The sequence below is a fragment of the Littorina saxatilis genome, linkage group LG5, assembly GCF_037325665.1.
Source record: "Littorina saxatilis isolate snail1 linkage group LG5, US_GU_Lsax_2.0, whole genome shotgun sequence".
Taxonomy (NCBI): domain Eukaryota; kingdom Metazoa; phylum Mollusca; class Gastropoda; order Littorinimorpha; family Littorinidae; genus Littorina; species Littorina saxatilis.
Genome location: NC_090249.1, coordinates 18,484,229 through 18,505,347, shown reverse-complemented (window position 1 = coordinate 18,505,347; position 21,119 = coordinate 18,484,229). Strand labels below are relative to the sequence as shown.

At 43.1% G+C, this 21,119-nt stretch overlaps 1 protein-coding gene across 2 annotated transcripts; it reads left to right on the top strand.

Annotated features, from left to right (window-relative positions):
* Window positions 1-4,026: 4,026 nt before the first annotated feature.
* On the top strand, window positions 4,027-21,119 carry LOC138966473 (uncharacterized). Of its 2 annotated transcripts, none has more exons than XM_070338731.1 (9): window positions 4,027-4,191; window positions 5,211-5,310; window positions 8,448-8,570; window positions 11,345-11,490; window positions 13,255-13,404; window positions 15,191-15,397; window positions 17,262-17,440; window positions 18,814-18,927; window positions 20,795-21,119. In XM_070338731.1, exons 2-9 carry the CDS (start codon window positions 5,220-5,222, stop codon window positions 20,946-20,948), a joined length of 1,164 nt encoding a protein of 387 aa, XP_070194832.1. In that variant the 5' UTR covers window positions 4,027-4,191; window positions 5,211-5,219; the 3' UTR covers window positions 20,949-21,119. The 2 variants fall into 2 exon arrangements, with proteins under 2 accessions (XP_070194832.1, XP_070194831.1); XM_070338730.1 differs by having other exon boundaries at window positions 4,113-4,191; window positions 5,208-5,310.

Below are 21,119 nucleotides of genomic sequence, written 5' to 3'. Positions count from 1 at the left end.
CCCCCATTTTAAGACTCCCTCCTTTTTTGAAGACCTGATTTTCTCAGTTTTTGTTCATGTCTTAAAAAGGGAGTTCCACTGTACCACCGATGCTTTCTTCATTGCTGTGTAATTCTGCTGTTGCTACCTGGCTGTGTTGGTTTTGATTGTTTGTCAAACACAAACGTAAACGCTTGTGCTTTAGGGCAGAATATACCTGCGCAGTTTCAGCGGCACAGACGACGCACTGCCTATTATTTATGCCGCGATAGGGATTATGACGAGTGCTTGGCCTGTTTTCCTTTCCGATGCAACGTGTAGCGGGCTAGGATAATCTGCAGTGCGTCGTCGTTCCTGCTGAAGTTACATATATATAATGTGAGCGGAGCCTCTTAGCAGTAACAAAGACCATACACCCACCAAACATTCGGGGCGGGGACGTAGCTCAGTTGGTAGCGCGCTGGCTTTGTAGCCAGTTGGTCGCTATCAGCGTGGGTTTGATCCCCACGTTCGGCGAGAGATTTATTTCTCGGAGTCAACTTTGTGCAGACTCCCTTCGGTGTCCGAACACCCCCGTGTGCACACATGCGCACGAAAAAGATCCCACGTTCACAGCGAAAGTCTCAGGGCTTGGAAAACACGAAGACACGCATGCATCATCTCTCGTCTCCGATTATCACGATCGTATTTCGCTGGTGTGTCGAAGAAGACAGCCACAGCGGGCTTGTTCGAATCAAAGTATCACACCATATCTTTAACGTATTACCAATACCTGTCCCAATATAGACCAGTTGGTCTAAGAGGACGTTAAACCCTAGTCAGTCAGACCCAACATTCCGCGTCACCAGTCATTGGTTTAAAACACTTTGCATTCAATATACAAGACATGAAACAACGCAAGCGCGACACGAACGCAAGCAAAAAGCTTATGTTACGTGAACAATACAAATCTTCATGATGGTGGAACTGACAAAAATAAACCCGAAGAACAAATTATGGCAGTCGTTGAGCCATACAAGGAGGGAGGTTGGATATGTTTGTGTGAGAGAAATGGAATACACATCAAATATGTTTTTCGATCCGTGACCAATCCTCGCTTAGAGAGGCACAACGCTGCTTAAGATAGCCTATATCAAAATATCAAATGCAACTGAAACTATGAATGTGCAAGAATGGCAACAGGAACCAATCTACAGTGATTTGTAGAAGTAAGAAACCAAAGCAGGTTAAAGAGCACGGCTTCAGACAGTCATGTTATGCAGGCATAGATAAAAATGTCCACCAAAATACCCGTGTGACTTGGAATAATAGGCCGTGAAAAGTAGGATATGCGCCGAAATGGCTGCGATCTGCTGGCCGATGTGAATGCGTGATGTATTGTGTAAAAAATTCCATCTCACACGACATAAATAAATCCCTGCGCCTTAAATATGTGCTCGATATAAATTGCATAAAATAAAAATAAAAAAATAAAAAAATAAATCCCTGCGCTTAGAACTGTACCCACGGAATACGCGCGATATAAGCCTCATATTGATTGATTGATTGATTGATGTTACTATTGTTGCCATTGGGCACAAGTACACAGGTGAATCCCCAACAAAGTCTTTGCCTACTTTATGTGAAACATATAAATCAAGAACAATAATAAGAATAATAAAGACAAATAGAGACTGAAAGTCTACCGTGGCTCAGAAAAAAAGCAAACTCAAAAATGCGCATGTATTCCTTTGCTGAAGGTAAAAATGTGTAACAATTCAGTTTAGTAAGGTGTCTGTTCGTCGACGCAAAAGCGATATTGAAGATAGAGAAAAATTAACGGATATTTAGGCAAAAACTTTTGATCATGGAATCGAAAAGAGTTTGCCGGGCAAAAGCTTAATGTAAGACACTAATTAACCCTCCTTCCCGTGTTAACGATTTTGTAGAACGTACAGCACATAATTATATCTGTCCAGGCTTATGCATGAGGTATTGCGAGAGCTAGGGCATCCTTCCAGTTAGACACATACCAACAATTAACGACCTGTCTGCTTTCTGTGTAGATTTGGGGGGGGGGGGGGGGGGGGGGTAAGGGACTTTTTTAGAATTTTAATTTAATTTAATTTTTTTATCAATCAAATTCTTAGATTTTTGAAATCAACAGCCTTGTTGATAACCTAACAACGGGTTGAAAGAAAAAGAAAACAAGTCGCGTAAGGCGAAAATACAACATTTAGTCAAGTAGCTGTCGAACTCACAGAATGAAAGTGAACGCAACGCAACGCAGCAAGACCGTATACTCGTAGCATCGTCAGTCCACCGCGCACGGCAAAGGCAGTGAAATTGACAAGAAGAGCGGGGTAGTACTTGCGCTGAGAAGGATAGCACGCTTTTCTGTACCTCTCTTCGTTTTAACTTTCTGAGCGTGTTTTTAATCCAAACATATCATATCTATATGTTTTTGGAATCAGGAACCGACAAGGAATAAGATGAAGGTGTTTTTAAATTGATTTGGACAATTTAATTTTGATAATAATTTTTATATTTTTAATTTTCAGAGCTTGTTTTTAATCCAAATATAACATATTTATATATTTTTGGAATCAGAAAATGATAAAGAATAAGATGTACGTAAATTTGGATCGTTTTATAAAAAAAATATTTTTTTTACAATTTTCAGATTTTTAATGACCAAACTCACTCATTAGTTTTTAAGCCACCAAGCTGAAATGCAATACCAAACCCCGGCCTTCGTCGAAGATTACTTGACAAAAATTTCAACCAATTTGGTTGAAAAATGAGGGTGTGACAGTGCCGCCTCAACTTTCACGAAAAGCCGGATATGACGTCATCAAAGACATTTATCAAAAAAATGAAAAAAATGTATGGGGATTTCATACCCAGGAACTCTCATATCAAATTTCATAAAGATCGGTCCAGTAGTTTAGTCTGAATCGCTCTACACACACACACAGACAGACAGACACACACACACACATACACCACGACCCTCGTCTCGATTCCCCTTTCTACGTTAAAATATTCAGTCAAAACTTGACTAAATATAACAACAACAAAAAACACCGTGTGGTGGGGGCTGAATTAGTGTGGCAGATTTACATAGGTGTGATTATGAAATGAAATCAGCAAGAAATTGCCCGCTCTACACACAAAACAGTAGCCTGCAGGCTGCAGATGTTTGGCATGACTGTGTGTAAGCGAGAGGATGCTCATACTCCACGTATAACTATCAAGCCTGGACGGATAAATGGTGAACTACACGATCGTTTATGCCAAACAAAAATATATGTTGGTTTAGGGTACCCTATTTTTTCCCGCCGACCCTACATTTTTTTGGTCATTTCTCAAAAAAACAAAAAACTGTTGGCACATTGTGCGAATCATACTGAGACTAAGGGAAGTAACCTGCTTTAAAATCGACTACATTTAAAAAAAAGCCGACCTACCGATCCTATCTTTTTTGGTCACGTTACCCTACACCAACATATATTTACACCCCCGGTATAGGGGTGTGTATAGGATTCACTCGATGTGTTTGTTTGTGTGTTTGTGTTCGCATATAGATCTCAAGAATGAACGGACCGATCGTCACCAAACTTGGTGAACAGGTTCTATACATTCCTGAGACGGTCCTTGCAAAATTTGGGACCAGTCAAACACACCGTTAGGGAGTTCTTGGTGGATTAAGATTCTACAAGGACTTATAGAGGCACATATTAATGGTCAAAGGGAAATAACCTTCTCAGTTGGTGGCAGTGAGAATGGTTATTTCCCTTTGACAAACGGGGGTGTTTTTCCTACCTCGGAGGAATTTCTTGTTTTTGTTTGGCCTTACACTAAAACGAAAATTTCTTTAACAACTTACGAATTCAATAGTTCATTTGAAACACAGAATACAAAGTAAAACAACAACAACACACACACACACACACAAACAAAGTAAAACAACACTTGTTAGTTATTCTTGATTTTGGGACGTTTGCAGTCTATGTGTTTTGGGCTTTCATTTGAAACACGTTTTTTTGTAAAAAGCCTGAACAGATCTGATGTGGTTTACAAGATCGTTTACACTGGAAGGAGAAGATCTTTAAACTTGCTGTGCATATTTTTTACGAGCGAAATGACGGGTTTGTGAGTGTGTGTCAGGATGCGCTGTCGACAGAAAAGTTTCTGTCAGAGGGTCTGTGGGTCTGTCATTCTCACGCTAAGGTAAGCTTTCTTTGTTGCAATTTAGTTTTCACGGATCATTCGTGTGTTTTTTTCATAACAATGTTTGACGAACATCACAACATTTGATCCCATTATAGTAATCACGTCCTTCCAATTTTCTGAATATAGTGATACCAGTATTAATGTATTACAGTATATTGTTACTTTTAAATGATAATTAAAATTGCTTCTAGAATCGAAAAAGTGCTGAAGTTGTGAACTCACTATGTGTAGGCTACATTAGTACGTAGCTGCGTATCAGTTTACAATGATTCCTAAATGATAACTTGTTTCGTTTCACACTGCCGTTTACAGTATGATCTTTTTCTGGTTTCCCATTGTCTGTGTGCGTTTGCAGGAATGTATGACCCTATGTGTAATGTAGAGAAGCCCCCCATCGAGGACCTGGATGTAAAAACACACTTGTGTATGCTGACTACATTACGCTAAACAAATAACACACATAATTGTATCTGATCTTACCGACGGGCGCAGTGGCATAGTGGATAAGACATCGGCCTCTTAATCGGAAGGTCGTGAGTTCAAATCCCCGCCGCGGCCGCCTGCCTGGTTGGTTAAGGGTGGAGATTTGTCCGATCTCCCAGGTCAACTTATGTGCAGATCTGCTAGTGCCTTATCCTCCTTCGTGTGTACACGCAAGCACAAGACCAAGTGCCCACGGAACAGATCCTGTAATCCATGTCAGAATTCGGTGGGTTACAGAAACACGAAAATACCCAGCATGCTTCCCGCGAAAGCGGCGTGTGGCTGCCTGAACTGCGGGCTCAAAACGGTCATACACGTAAAAACCCTTTCGTGCAAAAACATGAGTGAACGTGGGAGTTTCAGCCCATGAATGAAGAAGAAGATAATGCATGACACTATGTCAGTGTAATGTAGAGTAGTCCCTCATCGGACGAGGCCCTGGATGTAAAAACACACTTTTGTATGCTTACTACATTACGCTAAAAAAAAGAACCAAATTGTATCTGATCTTACCGTCTTCATTTGTTTAGTAGAAAGGCGTGATGCACGTGCGCGCTACACTGGTGTTACTCTGTGTCCTGGTCACCCGGACACTACAGGAAGACGGGGATAAGGTCTTCATGCCAGAAGCAGGTAAGAGGTAGTGACAGACAGACAGACAGACAGATAATGATGTTCGTTCAGGCAGGCAGGCAGACAGGGAGGCAGACAGGCAGACAGGCAGACAGGCAGACAGGCCGGCAGGCATTCAGGCAAAGAGACAAATAAGCACTAATGCACACACGCACGAACACACACACGCACGAACACACACACGCACGAACACACACACGCAAAAATATAAACGCACACACACATACACACACACAAACTCACACACAGACAGACACACAGACAGACAGACAGACAGGCAGACAGACAGGGAGGCAGGTATTCGACCACACACACACACACACACACACACACACACACACACACACAGACTGTCACACAAAACACACACATCACACATGCACGCACGCACGCACGTATACAGACAGACAGACAGACAGACAGACAGACAGACAGAAAGACAGACAGACAGACAGACAGGCAGACAGACAGACAGACAGACAGGGAGGCAGGTATTCGACCACACACACACACACACACACACACACACACACACACACACACACAAACTCACACATGCACGCACGCACGTATACACACGCACAGACAGACAGACAGACAGACAGAGAGGCAGGTATTCGACCAAACAAAAAGATAGATACACAGGCAGTCAGACAGAGTGTCTTCTGACCAGACATCCGACCAACCAGAGAGACAAACAAACAGACAGACACACAGTCATAGAGGCAGAAAGACAGGCAGACAGGCGAGCGGGCAAACACACTTTTCATTTTTGGGTTGTGTTCTCTATTTTTGCGTTGTGTATTCTTCATGTTGGTGTTGTGTTCTCTACGTTCTTATGTGATTATTTTGTGCTCTTTGTTTTGTGTTGGGTGTTCTTCATTTTTGTGATGTGTGCTTTTTTGTTTGTATTGTGTGCTCCTTATTTTTGTATTGTGTGTTCTTCGTTTTTGTGTTGTGTTCTTTTTTTGGCGTTGTGTGTTACTTTTGTGTTGTTTGTTCTTCATTTTTATGTTATGTGCTATTCTTTGTTGTGCTGTGCGCTGTTCCTTTTTGTGCGGTGTACATGTGATCTTCGTATTTGTGTAATGTGCTATTCATTTTTGTGATGTGCGCACGCCATTTTTGTGCGGTGTGGTGTTCGTTTTTGTGGTGGGGGCTCTTCGTTTTTGTAATGTGTGCTTTTTTGTGTGTGCGTTGTGCCCTGTTCCTTTTTGTGGTTTGTGCACTGGCACGCAATTTTTGAGTTGTTCGTTCTTCATTTTTGTTTTGTGTGCTCTTCATTTTTGTGATGTGTGCTCTTTCGTCTTGTCCAAAGTTTTTGAAAAGGTAGTTTTGAAGCAGCTGTTGTCATATTTGAACACCCATGATTTGATCTCGCACTCTCAGTCCGCTTATCGCCCTTCTCACTGTACTGAAACAGCCCTACTTAAAGTAATCAGTGACATTCTGTCTGCTCTGGATGGTGGTGATGTGTCAGTGCTTACCCTACTTGACCTTTCTGCAGCGTTCGACACGATTGATCATGTCACGCTTCTCCATAGACTTCAGACTCTGTACGGCATCTCCGGTCCACCGCTAGCATGGCTTGAGTCCTATCTCATTGGCAGGACTCAGGCTGTGCTTGTCGATGGCCAGATGTCTGCTCTAGCCCCACTTTCTTTCGGCGTTCCTCAAGGTTCAGTACTCGGTCCCATCCTTTTCATCGTGTACACTAAGCCCCTCTCCACACTGATTCAAAACCATTCTGTTTTAAATCAGTCTTTTGCTGATGACACCCAGCTGTATAAACCCAGTCCCCCTGCAGAGACACATTCCGCCATCCAGACCATTCAGACATGCATCACTGATGTTAAATCTTGGATGGTCGATAACAAACTTAAGCTGAATGATGATAAGACTGAAGTCTTACTGTGCAAAAAGAAGAACACTACATTTCCCTCTCCCCAACCTGTTTCTGTTCAAATAGGCAACACCGACATTCTTTTCTCACCATCAGCTAGAAACCTTGGATTCACCCTTTCATCTGACATGACCCTTAACAAACATATATCTTTAGTCTGTAGAGCAGCTTATTTTGAGCTTCGTAAGATCAGCACCATTCGCCACACACTCTCCTCTCAAACAACTAACACTCTTGTCTGTGCCTTTGTTCTTTCTAAACTTGACTACTGCAACTCTCTTCTCTCTGGCTGTCCTCTGTACCTCCTGCATAAACTACAAAAAGTCCAAAACTCGGCAGCACGCCTCATTCTGAAAGCACGAAAACGAGATCACGCAACACCACTTCTTCACACACTGCACTGGTTACCTATTCAAGCCCGCATTGACTACAAACTGTCCACCCTCTGCTTTAACTTCTTTTCTGGCTCGTCTCCTGCTTACTTCTCTGAACTCCTCACCGTCTATTCTCCAGCAAGACAACTCCGTGCCTCTTCTGACTGTCGCATCCTCACCATTCCACACACCAAAACCAAAACATACGGACAACGCACTTTTACTTTCTCCACACAATGGAATTCTCTCCCCTTGCACATCCGCCAATCTGTCACCCCAAGCATTCAAACGAACACTTAAAACGCACCTCTTCAAGAAATACAACCCCTGATTTTGTTTTCTCAGTCCATCAGTAGGCTACATGTAGTGTATTTGTTGTTTTAGTGATAATGTGATAATGTATATAAACATCTAGGGCTGTTTTCAGTATTGTTGATAACATGTTCTGTTTGATTAAGGGTATTCAGCTTGTATTTCCTTGTTTTCACTACCTATTTTATTCATGTTTTTATTACTTAGTTAGTGGAAGAATCTGTTGTAATGTATGTTTGATGGTGTATGCTTTTGATTAAGCGTTGCTGACTATGAATGTAGATGTAAATGCTTGTATAACTGTGTTTTAATTTTAAATGTGTCAAGTGCAAAGAGCATAGTTGTAAAGTTATGATGTTGCGCTATATAAATTCTCATTTATTATTATTATTATTATTATTATTATTATTATTATTATTATTATTATTATTATTATTATTATTATTATTATTATTATTATTATTGTGTTGTGTGCTTTTCAGTTTTGTGAGCTTTACTTTCCTAATTGTTATTGTGTTTCGTGACATTGACTGCGCTATGTTCCACAGTGTTTGGCGATAATTGCACGACAGAGGGAAAGCACTGTATCAAGACTGCCAACTGTGTTGACAGCCAGTGTGTGTGTCCAGAGAATTACAAGGGCAATGGTCTCATCGCATGCGTGAAAAAAAGTGAGGAGATGACAGTCGTTCGTTTATTTGAGTGCTCCAAATCCTACCAGGGGGAAGGAGGCTGGTTCCGTAAACTGACTCAGACTTTGTCTGATTGCTGGTGTCGATAAGACAAATACAATACAATAAATAACACGTAAGTGTTAGTTAGAGTGCATTGAAGAATGAGGAACAAATGAGCTTGCGGCGATCATCCTTTTTTTGAGGATGAAAGTCGTTTGTTCATTTCAATGCTTATTATTCACTCAGGTGCCATCAGAACGGTTCCTAACAACTTTCACTTACTCTAACACATGACACATGTATTATTCAGTAAGAGTGCTTACTTCCCTTTGTTTATTGATGGCCGCAGGAGCGGTCATCTATTGCAATGGGTTCGGAGATCTGACATGTCTCGTTTTGTTACCGTTCTCACGAGATCAGTTACAGTTTTTTTTCTCTCTCTCTCTCCGTCTCTCTCTCTCTCTCTCTCTCTCTCTCTCTCTCTCTCTCTCTCTCTCTCTCTCTCTCTCTCTCTCTCTCTCTGTATCAGTGTATGTATGTCTTTGTCTGTGTCTCCCTCTGAGTAGTCTCCGCTTCTGTCTTTCTATGTCTGTCTCTGTTTATGTGTGTGTGTGTCTCTCTCGCTCTCGCTCTCTCTCTCTCTCCCATCCGACTTCTGGCACACAGGTCAAAGCAGAGGTTAACTTGAGTGCACGTGTACCTAGCAGGAGGGTGGTGATTCGGGTCAGAAGTGGGGTAAAGCACTTTGGTCTTCAGTCTTTGGGTTATAGCTTTCAGTGGAGAAGATACCAACATGAAATTGCACTATGCTCTACTATTTACTGATGGCCGCACTCTTTCTTCAATTAGCTGAGGGCGGTGAACATGTGTTGTTGTTTGCCGTTCTCATGAAACATAAGTAATCAATTTATCCACTTTTTTTATTTTTATTTTTTTCAAAATTTTTTATTCAAATAAATAACAATAATTAACAATTGATATTGTCAATTTATCCACTTGATTATATTCACAACAGGGACCTATCACTCTTCTTTGCATGTTTTTATGCCTACGGATTTTCAAATACTCTGCAACGCATGTAACCCAAATTCAACATGTGCCCGCACAATACCGCTTCTTTTATGAAAACATTGCTTCGGCCATGTTGATTTTAATCAACCTTTTCTTCTTTCTTCTTCTGCGTTCCCGGTATGTTGGGTTTGATGCGTGCATGCCTGGTTTTCTCCTGTAGATGGGTGTCGGCACAGGAGGTCTGCCCGCTGTCCTCAGCCAACATGCTCCGTCTTCATGGCAGCTCAGGTTTTTTTTATCGAGGTTCTCTCCTCTAGATCCGCCGTGTTTCGCCTAGGGGCTTGCGCTGCCTAGTTGATAGGGTCACCTCGTAGAGGATGTGGTCATAGACCACGCACGGTCGGTCTTGGGATAGGGAAACGTTATGCTAGTCCGGAGGGATTACGCCACAAAGGCCACCTCGCGAAGACCCAGGGTCCTCGACTAGGGAGGTCCAAGGGGGAGCACCGGGAGGGCTACCCCTCTACCCGCACCTCCAACACAATCCCTTCCCCTGGTAGCTTCATCCCCAAGGAGGAGACAGAGCTACCTGCAACACCCCTTAATCAACCAATTTTCTTGTCTGACCTGTTGTCCATATTTAGGTCTTCCTTGTTTATGTGTGTGTGTGTGTGTGTGTGTGTGTGTGTGTGCGTGTGTGTGTGTGTGTGCGTGTGTGTGTGTGTTTGCGTGTGTGTGTGTGTGTGTGTGTGTGTGTGTGCGTGCGTGTGTGTGTGTGTGTGCGTGCATGTGCGTGTGTGTGTTTGTGTGTGTGCGCGCGTGCGTGCGGGCGTGCGTGCGTGCGTGTGTGTGTGTGTGTGTGTGTGTGTGTGTGTGTGTGTGTGTGTGTGTGTGTGTGTGTGTTATTTGATAAATTTTAAATGAGTATAACATATATTTCTGTTGGAAAGTTGTGTTCTCCACGAAGAACGGACAACGACTTCAAACGTTTTTTCCTGTAATACGAGAAAGATTGTCTTGTGCGTGTATTTGTCGAAGTCAAAGCGGTAGTATTCACATTGAATTCCCAAAATGAACTCTTTGTGTAAACAGTTAGCCATTTTGCGTAAGTAAGCTTTCCAGATCAGTTGAATCACATGTTGAAGTCAGAATGACCGCTTTTAATCACGATTATGCCTGCATAAGATCTTCCTGGAATGATTCTATTCGTCGTACCTTTTGACAACTTCCTAAAATGTCCTCGCTTTTGGGACACTTAACTAAACTTGGCCAAACAATTATTGCGACAAATTTCGCACCCAAACTAAAGCAATAATTCCCATGTCATTTCATGCAAACTTTATATGCCAGTTAAGGCCGTTCACTTGTCTATCTGGATCACCTTTTGGATTAAAGATTTCTTTACATGGATCACGTGACCGCCGCTCAAAAAAGGGTACCCTCAAAATGGACTGGACAAAAACGGAAGGGCCCAATTGAAAATCGATTTTTTTTTTTGGTAGATAATTGATTTGGCTTTCATCTCGCATGTAAAAGTTGCAAAGGTTTGACTATTGTGATTTTTTTGTCGATTTTTAGGGTACCCTTACTTGAGCGGCGGTCACGTGATACTTGTAAAAGAAATCTTTAATCCGAAAGGTGATCCAGATAATCACGAGAACGGCCTTACATTTTTTTGTATTGCTTTCGATCCAACTGGCGCACGTTATGTTCCATATACACGAATTCAAATTTAGTGCATCTTTCTTTTCCCTTCTCAGATGAATTTCTTTGCGAAGCGAGTCTGGATCCCTTCATCGTCGCTTTCGGGGGAATGAAGTCCATCCTTACTCTGCCTTGCCGCTATCGTTTGACTAACTTTTTCGTGCCCTATGACAACGGAAACTTCCAATTCTGCTCCATTGAGGTATGGTATATATATAGACACTCATTTTTGGAAAAAGCCATGAGGCAGAGAAACTTTTCTTAAAAGGAATAAGCAAAAACACCAAAATGTTAAAAAAAAATAAAAATTTACAAACACCAACAAAATCGCAAATGAACAAAGAAACGTCACGGTCTATCCACTTGCACACATACCACACATTCAACAGCCTAACACTGCTCTCAGTGTCTGTGAAGAGGGGGCATTTTTAAGGCATTTGTTTATCAACGGACACTATAGTGGCAAATTGTGAGTGAAATTAATTGACACACACACACACACACACACACACACACGCACACACGCACACATACATACACATACACACACATACATACATACACACACACACACACACACACACACATGATAACGATCTGTTCTTTATGGTATAACCAGAGACTGCCTACGTGTGTGTGGTAATACCACGCAATTCCACGCAAAAACTGAACGTGCTGACCTAAATCACAGAAGCATGCAGAGGATGTTTTGTACTGCTCTTGTTCAGCCAGTCCTCCGTTTCTTAGCGGCTAGATTTGGTGAGTGTGGCGAGGAAGTAGCGTTTTTTAGGAAACTCTCGCCGCGAGGAAATCTAATTTAGCGAGCTGAAATGAACTGCACTGAACATTATTTTACAAGGACGCATAAACACACACACACACACACACACACACACACACACACACACACACACACACATAAACACACACACACACACACACACACACACATAAACACACACACACACACACACATCCCAGTCTGCACGTGAAGAAATTTTGTTTGTTTGTTTGTTTGCTTAACGCCCAGCCGACCACGAAGGGCCATATCAGGGCGGTGCTGCTTTGACATATAACGTGCGCCACACACAAGACAAAAAGTCGCAGCACAGGCTTCGTGTCTCACCCAGTCACATTATTCTGACACCGGACCAACCAGTCCTAGCACTAACCCCATAATGCCAGACGCCAGGCGGAGCAGCCACTAGATTGCCAATTTTAAAGTCTTAGGTATGACCCGGCCAAAGTTCGAACCCACGACCTCCCGATCACGGGGCGGACGCCATACCACTAGGCCAACCATGCCGGTCACGGGAAGAAGTCAGGGTGTTGATTCTTGGTATGTGTCCAAGTGGAGTGATATTCTTATCCAACGTAGAAGCCTGGGCAGATCTGAAATAGTGATTAGATCTGTCTTTACGTAAAAGACTGTGCCTTTTAGAAGCGGCTTTAAGTGATGTTCACATGGCAGACTTTATACCAACTTTCCCCCAACTTTCTAGCCATTTTGTTCCGCGCCAAGTCAAATCAAAACCGCTGCCGATGTGAACTGCGCAAAACCTCAAACTAGTTTTAAGCAGCGATTCTCGGCAGACTTGAAGGCCAGTTCAGCTATTGGAGCTATACCTCATAATGCGAGAAGAGCAGTTTGGTTAAAGCTAACCAAGCGCTGTGAGGAAAGTCTGCGCAAAATCTGCACCATGTCACGGCCCAGCCGAACAGCGCTCAACTGAGTTTTCAAGTCGCGGCCAAATATGTCCCAAATCGTTAGGGCCGTTCACATGGCAGAATTTTGTTCGACTTGACCTCAACAACTCGGGAGCAATTTCAAACCAACAAAAGTTGGTGAAAAGTTGGTTGAAACTCTGCCATTCGAACGGCACACTAGAGAATGATGGAAACTCATAGGATGCCAACAATATTTTTTTTAACATTTCAAGTATTGACGGTCGTGCTTCGCGTACAGGTATTTGCACAGACTTCAGTGACAGTCTACGGTGCGTACTACCAGAAAGGCGTGGATGTCAACATTGCCATCGGGAACTTCAACAAGCAGGATGAGATTGTCTCGCTGGACGTCAAGAAACTGAAGGTCGTCGACGATGATATCGTCAGGGTAAGTTACCCATAATCTTTTTACATTCAGGCATAACATTTTTTTGTATGTAAATTTACCGATGAAACGTTAATTTCAAAGCCTTGGTAACAACTATTTGCGTTTAAAAAAACAAGTGAAAACAGGACTGGAAGTAGATGTAAACAGTTTATCCATATTTTGTTTTTTACATAGGTCAAAATTAACACCAGGAAGTAGATATAAACCGCGGTTTTTGCTCACAATTAGTAAGTTTAGTGAAAGGGAAGATTTCAAAATTCCATGTCTTAAAACAATGAAATACAAAAAGAAGAAGAAATAAGACCAGTTCAGACAGATACGTACACCACAAAAAGACTAACACTAAGTGACACATAGATAGAAATGTCCAGAAACTCGCAATTTTGGGGCTTACACACACCGACAGTGAAACGACAGGCACCTGGGGGGAGGGGGGGGGGGTGTGGTGGTTGGGGGGGGGGTGTGTTGGGGTGTTGGGGGTGGAAGCAAGCATCTTCTTCTTCTTCTTCTTGTCGATCACACCAGCTATACTGTCAGCCCGGACAGCGAGACGAATGATGCCGTCTTCTCCATGTCTTCCTTTCCTCCGTACAGCTTGCAGTGGAGGGAGACTGCAGTTGGCCACACGGTTTTTCTCAGACTCTCAAGGATGGTGCATCGCTGAAGGATGTGTTCAGTAGTCTGGTCCTCTAGTCCACAGCTGCACGTAGGGGAGGGGACCAGCTTCATCTTTTGGGACATGTGTGCATTTAGGCGTTTATGCCCAGTGCGAAGTCGCACCAGCACGACTTGTTCATGTCGCGTGAGGAGATGATAATCGTCCTTCCGTTTCTAGGGCCCAAACGCTGCCTTGATGAGGGTTTTCTTCTCCATGAAGCAAGCATAAACAATTCCTTGATATGAACACAATTAGACACGCAGACAGGTAGGTACGTAGCCAGCCAGTCAGCCAGTCAGCCAGCCTGTGAAGCAAGACAAACCCCACACATTTCACGCTGAACTTAGTTTTCATGCCCTTGTTAATTGAGGATGAAAATTGCTTGTTCATTTCAATGCGTGTTCTTCTCCCAGGTGCCAGGAGATTGGTTCCGTAGAACTCTCGCTTACTCGGCCATTACACATGTCGAATGCAAACAGAGCGCTGACTTCCCTTTGGTTATTTGATTGCGGCCCTTGTTAATTACATGTGACTGCTGTTGAGAAAGTTAAAGTTAAATAAAGTGTTCAAGTTATAAAGTTACTAAGGCTGATGGGGTCTATGTCGACCAAAAGAGTGGGATTCCCTCTAGGTGGACTTCCTGTAGGGGGAATCCCATGTGGGAGTTCCTGTAAGCGTTTCGCCAATCTCGCTGAAAGTCGCGTGATGCTTAGCGACATCGATAGAGCATGATTTGATGTTTTTCGTTCTTTTTTGTTATTCTTAAAAAAATCGAGTATGGTTTGCAATTTTGATTTGAGAAAAGTTTAAATCGATAACTAAATGAAAGAAAACGCAGCTTATATAAATTACTCGTAATAACGACATACTGCACGCGAATTAAAGAATTCGAACAGATTTTCCTGTGGAACCGCCATTGTGGAAGGGGAAGTAACGCTAAGGTAACTCAAATCCGTTTACGGCAGTTACGCGCTTGGCACGAGATCGAGCGGTACCCTACTTCTCTACAGGAACTCCACCTTGTGGGATTCCCTCTACAGAAAGTCCACCTATAGGGAATCCCACTCTTTTGGTCGACATAGACCCCATCAGCGTTACTAAGTGTTAGGTCCACATTTTTCTTTTCAGTTCATCATGTTTGGCGACCACAGCCAAGATTCGCCGTGGGGTAAGGGGATGACGGAGAATTGGAACGGGCTCGACCTCTTCCACTATTACGACCCCATCGACAACTTCGCGGTTCTTGACGGGTGTGGTGCTGCCATCAAGTTCAGACCCTACAACTTCTCCATGGACGACCCTGTGCAGAAGTTCAAGCCTGGCATAGCCATACAGGTAATAAAAAAAAATTTAATAAAATAATAATAACTTTGGCACGCTACAAAATTCGTAAAAATGCATATTTTTTCAACCAGATGAAGACAAATGTGGAGGAAATTCATTTCTTAATATGATCATTTCATTAGAATTATTCGCCAAAGCGTTACATTATTGCAGATTGGGACAACGATCTTCAAAGTGGCAGTGAGCGTCACGTCTATTTCAGCACTGCGAAGCGGACCTGCACATCTTAGGGACTTTCTTTGTTCGTTTGTCTGTTTATTTATGTGTGAGTGTGTATCGATGACGATGTGTCTGTGTTTGTGTATTTGTGTTTATGAGTGTGTATGTATGTGTTAAGGGAGGGGGGACGTATGCGCTTGGCTTCATAGTACTTTCTCAAAAATCACAACGCTAACAGGTCATTGGTTAAAAAAGATTAAAAAAAGCGCAGGATTTTTTTTCTCTAATTACAGCATGTTCGTGTAGAACAGACACTTGGTCAAAAAAAGCATCTGATTTTAAAACAAATCATAACATCGATTCCGTGCGAATGAGCTTTATGACACCGTCTAAGTGATTTATGTTCATTTTTGTAATTATGTTATGCTTTGGCGAATAATTCTAATTAAATGATGATCATGTTGAGAGATGAATTTCCTCCACAACTGTCTTTACCTGGTTGAAAAATATGCATTTTTACGATTTTTGTAGCGTGTCGAAGTGACATGTTCGCCTGCAATCACGACTCGCTTGACCCCTACCCTGTATAGTAAAAAGGTAAAAAAAAGAAAACGATTAAATTATATGCACTACGTACAGCCAGTAAGATATCCTCCACGATTCTGTCTTCCTTTTTTATGTACCTTATCTGGTTCATATTTTACGACAATTTAAAAATGATGAAAAAACACTTGCAACGGTGGGCGCGAATTAGTTGTGTTTCTTTCGTCGGGTACTGTACAACTGTACAGGCACTTTTTAAAGGCACAGTCAGCCTCCGGTAAACCATCACAGACACTGTCAGGCTTTTACACACAGTACAAACACCCTTTCAAACACTCACCGCTTGAGAACATCCCAGGTGCCCTCCGTATACCCCAGTCACACAGAGACGCCGCTTCTACTCCGTTGTAAAATTGTCGGAGAGCGTGGCCAATCGTGGGCCAAACGTGAGAGGATCTCCATGAGCGTGGTTTGGTCGGGGTGGGATCTGCTAGGTCGCGAAGCTGCACGCTCTCCCTACACTTATGTTGAACTGCACAAAACAAGCGTAGCCGGGTCTGGGCGCAGTACAGTCGTGATGTAGTTATTTTTGTGGCCCCCGTCACACAGCTCTACGGTTTTACGACGACCATGCCGATCACTCCGATCTGAAAAAGTTATCAAGTCGGGGCTCGCCGTCAAAATCCAGCACATGGCGATTAAAAACAACTACATCACGACTGTACACGACTACGCTTGTTTTGTGCAGTTCAACATAAGCGTGGGGAGAGCGTGCAAGCTTCCCGACCAAGCAGATCCCACCCCGACCAAACCACGCTCATGGAGATCCTGCCACGTTTGGCCCACGATTGGCCACGCTCTCGGACACTTTTCCGTCGTAGCAGATGTGGCGTCTATATTATGTGACTAGGGTATTAGTGCCATGTGCTGAATTTTGACGGCGATATGCCCCATTTTGATAACTTTTTCAGATCGGCATGATCGGGATGGTCGTGGTAAGGACGCAGCGCTATGTGACCTGGCCCGTAAATAGCGAGCAATTTTCAAAGAATTTATTTTTGTGTGGTTTATTTTACCCCTGAGCTATCGTGAACCCGTGTGATCCAGTTTATGGTTGCTTCCATCCTGTCAACCTTGACTTGTCGTTACACAGGCTCCAGCTAACGCAACGTTCCCGTCCACAATGGGCGGGCTGCCCTCGCTGTGTGCCTCACCTTATGACAACCCCGAAATCTTCGATGAACTGAAAAAGGCACGGAAACTCCTGAACACCGACGCCGCCTTCATCTATAATGTGCTACTTCTGGGCATTAACCAGACAGCGTCGACGCGGTGAGCACAGACACACGCTTACACAAGCATGTACACACACACACACACGCGCACGCACGCACACTCACACACACAAGCATTCACGCACACACACACACACACACACACACACACACACGCGCACGTTACACACACGCACGAACGCGCACGTTACACACACGCACGAACGCGCGCACACACACACACACGCACACCCCCCCTCACACACACGAGGACAGAGCCAGATAGACATATATATATAGTAGGCTTACTGAAAGAGAGGCACACACTCACGCACACACCAACACACACACCAGGGTTCTCCACGGATACTCAACATAGAGGGTTCCTGGACCCCCCCCCTCCCCCCTCCGGTCCTACTTTTTTTTAATGTAGGGGGTCTAAGCCGTCACAGTGGAACTTTACAGGGTCCAAAGAGGAAGACAAGGAGGTTCCTATTTTTTTTCTTTCTTTTTTTCCCCGTCCTTACACCTGTTCCTTGTCCCGTTGTGCTCTCACACCGCCCCGTCTCTACCTTCACTGCTCCATCCACATCTGAATTTCGTTCCACTGCCAGACTTGTCTATTTTTACAGACGCTCCGGGGGAGGGGGGATGTCGGGTCGCTGCGGTGGGCTACCCTCGGAAGATGACACTGCACTTCTGCTGAGTCACTTCGACGGTGTTCAGTAGTGGGTCTGTCCCGAGCTAACGGACGCAGCCCACTACCTACTATGCCCCCTACTCGGAGCCAGACTGAGTGAGCAGAGAGCAGACCGCCACCACGCCACGTTCCTAGGTTCCTATTCTTGCTTTCGAAAGGCATATTCCTTTCCGACACAAGAACCCTGTAGCGCCGGTTTAAAGCAATGGCGACTTGTTGAAACTCTTTGAGACCTTCACAAGAATGCACAGGTCAGATTCACTCCGTAAAGTTGCGTCCATACAGATCTTGAAGAACATTTTGTGAAAACAGTACTGATGGCACGCGTACGTATAGTGCGTGACGGGAACCGCTCTTCTCAGTCTCTCTCGTGCGTCGTAGGACCCATTCAGTGAAGTTTTTCTGCTGCATCGTTTTAGTGCGTATTAGACGCAGGAACGTAAAGTTTAGGGAGCCCTGTACACACATGCACGCACGCACTTGCGCGCGCACGGCACGACTGACACGCGCGCTCGAACACACACACTCACACACACACACACACACACAAACACGCAGACTGACATACACATGCAGACTGACAGACTCTCACACAGACACAGACACAGACACAGACACACACAGACACACACACACACACACACACACACAGACACTCTGACCCGTACAATCGTGCACACTCACAGAGATCGTGAACGTTGCTAGTTAACTTCTATTTGATATTTTTCCAGGGGAGACTACCATGTCGGGTGCACGAATTCAATCAGTACTTTCCAGACTTGTATGGACCGTGAAGCTGCCGTCAACTTCTGTTGCCGTATTCTTTATAACGTCCGCATCATGAAGTAATAATCTTTTATTTAATACAGATTTTATTACCATTTCAGTTTTTGGCAAATCAGGACTATAATTCCAGGTGACCTGCTAAATGTAACATCGTTCAGACAGGAACCCTTTTTACATTTGACTAAATGTTTTAACATAGACGGGGAATCGAGTCGAGACGAGGGTGGTTGTGTATGAGTGTGTGTGTGTGTGTGTGTGTGTGTGTGTGTGTGTGTGTGTGTATATGTGTGTGTGTATGTATGTATGTATGTATGTATGTATGTATGTATGTATGTATGTATGTATGTATGTAATGTGTGTGTGTGTGTGTGTGTGTGTGTGTGTGTGTGTGTGTGTGTGTGTGTGTGTGTGTGTGAGCGATTCAGAGAAAAATACTGGACCGATCTTCTCATGAGAGTTCCTGGGTATGATATCCCCAGATATTTTGTTCATTTTTTTGATAAATGTCTTTGATGACGTCATATCCGGCTTTTGTAAAACTTGAGGCAGCACTGTCACGCCCTCATTTTTCAAATCGATTGAAATTTTGGTCAAGTAATCTTCGACGAAGTCCGGGCTATGGTATTGAATATATGATCGGCAGCATAAACAATTTAGTTAGTTAATTAGTTTGCTTATTAAAGTTGTCATTAAACTCGAATACATATGTCATGTTAACTCTAAAAATGTGCTAATAATTACAGAAAATAGGTTAAGTAAGTACTGCGTTCGCAAGCTACGGATGGAGACGAGCGTGACCCGTCTAGGTCTTTGGGTTTGGTTATTCGAGACTATCTTAGTATAGTCTCGGCGATGACTGTTTTTTGGTGTTAATCTTTTACTTTGATGTTGACAGCTTGACTAAATGTTTTTATATCGCTTCACACGACTTATTGTTTATCATTTTGTTTTATTGTTTTTGTCCCAAGCAGATTCTGTCATGAAGCCGCAACACTACATCAGCCCACCACCGTCAAATGTCTTATCCTTCTTCTTCTTAATCTCATAATTATGCTGGGCATGGAGCACTACACCAGCCAAGCATTGTAACATTTCTATCCTTTTTACATTTAGTTAAGTTTTGACTAACTGTTTTAACATAGACTGGGAATATAGACTAGGGACGTGGTGTGTGTGCATGTGTGTGAGTGTGTGTGTGTGTGTGTGGAGTGATTTAGAGAAAACTACTGGACCGATCTTCATGAAGTTTTACATGAGAGTTCCTGAGAATGATAAGCCTATCCCCAGACAATTATTATAATTTTTGGGGATAAATATATTTGATGACGTCATATCCGGTTTTTTCTGAAAGTTGAGGCAGCACTGTCACGCCCTCATTTAAAAAAAATTGACATTTTGTTCAAGCCATCTTCAACGAAGCCTGGACTATGGAATTCAACTTCGAAGCTTCAAAATTAGATGATGAGGTTGGTCATTAAAAATCTCAAAAATCTAATTAAGATTAAAATTGTAGTAATCGATTAAAAAATGATTTGCTCTTATTCTGTATTGCACCGTGATTCCGAAACATATAGATCTGTTATTTTTGAATTAAAAACAAGCTCAGAAAGTTCAAAAGAATACAGAAAAGCGCCCTTTCCTGCTAAGCGCAAACGCTACTGCGCTTCACTGGCTTGTCAATTTCAGTGCCTTTTTGACGTGCAAAGTATCAGCGATTTCCTTGCCGCGGGGGATTGACGGAGCTATGTTGTCTTGGTGAAAAAATGTAGTGCGTACAGTTTCATTCTGTGAGTTCGACAGATTGACTAAATGTAGTAATTTCGCCTTACGCGACTTGTTGGTGTTGTTCTCAAAAGCTGACATTATATGAAACAGTAGTCTTCCCGATCGGCCCAGCAGCGTAACATTTCTTATTAATTTCTTCAGATGTCTGATGGAAAAAGAAATCAACATGATGGATACCTTCCTCAAGTGCCTCGAGTACAAATGCAAGAATGCCTGTGACGCCTTCGTCACTATTCTGGCCCCCTGCTCTCGCAAATATAAACCATTCCGCGATATCGAGTGCGGTAAACATTGATTTCTCCGAGAGAAAAAAAAAACATTGGCGGAAGTGTGGAAAAACAATTCCTCCAACTTCTATCAAGCTTCTTGTCATAATTGTCCCCATTGAAAATGTGATTTGTCAACCGCAGATTTGGGATTAAATATGATCATGCTGTGAGCTTATAGCCACAGAACGAGAAATGCA

Excerpts from the sequence above, each read along its gene's own strand:
- LOC138966473 (XM_070338731.1), top strand. The coding sequence starts at position 5,220 with ATGCACGTGCGCGCTACACTGGTGTTACTCTGTGTCCTGGTCACCCGG. Across the intron at positions 8,571-11,344 it reads CATCGCATGCGTGAAAAAAA|ATGAATTTCTTTGCGAAGCG; the intron begins GTGAGGAGATGA and ends TTCCCTTCTCAG. Across the intron at positions 18,928-20,794 it reads TATAACGTCCGCATCATGAA|ATGTCTGATGGAAAAAGAAA; the intron begins GTAATAATCTTT and ends TAATTTCTTCAG.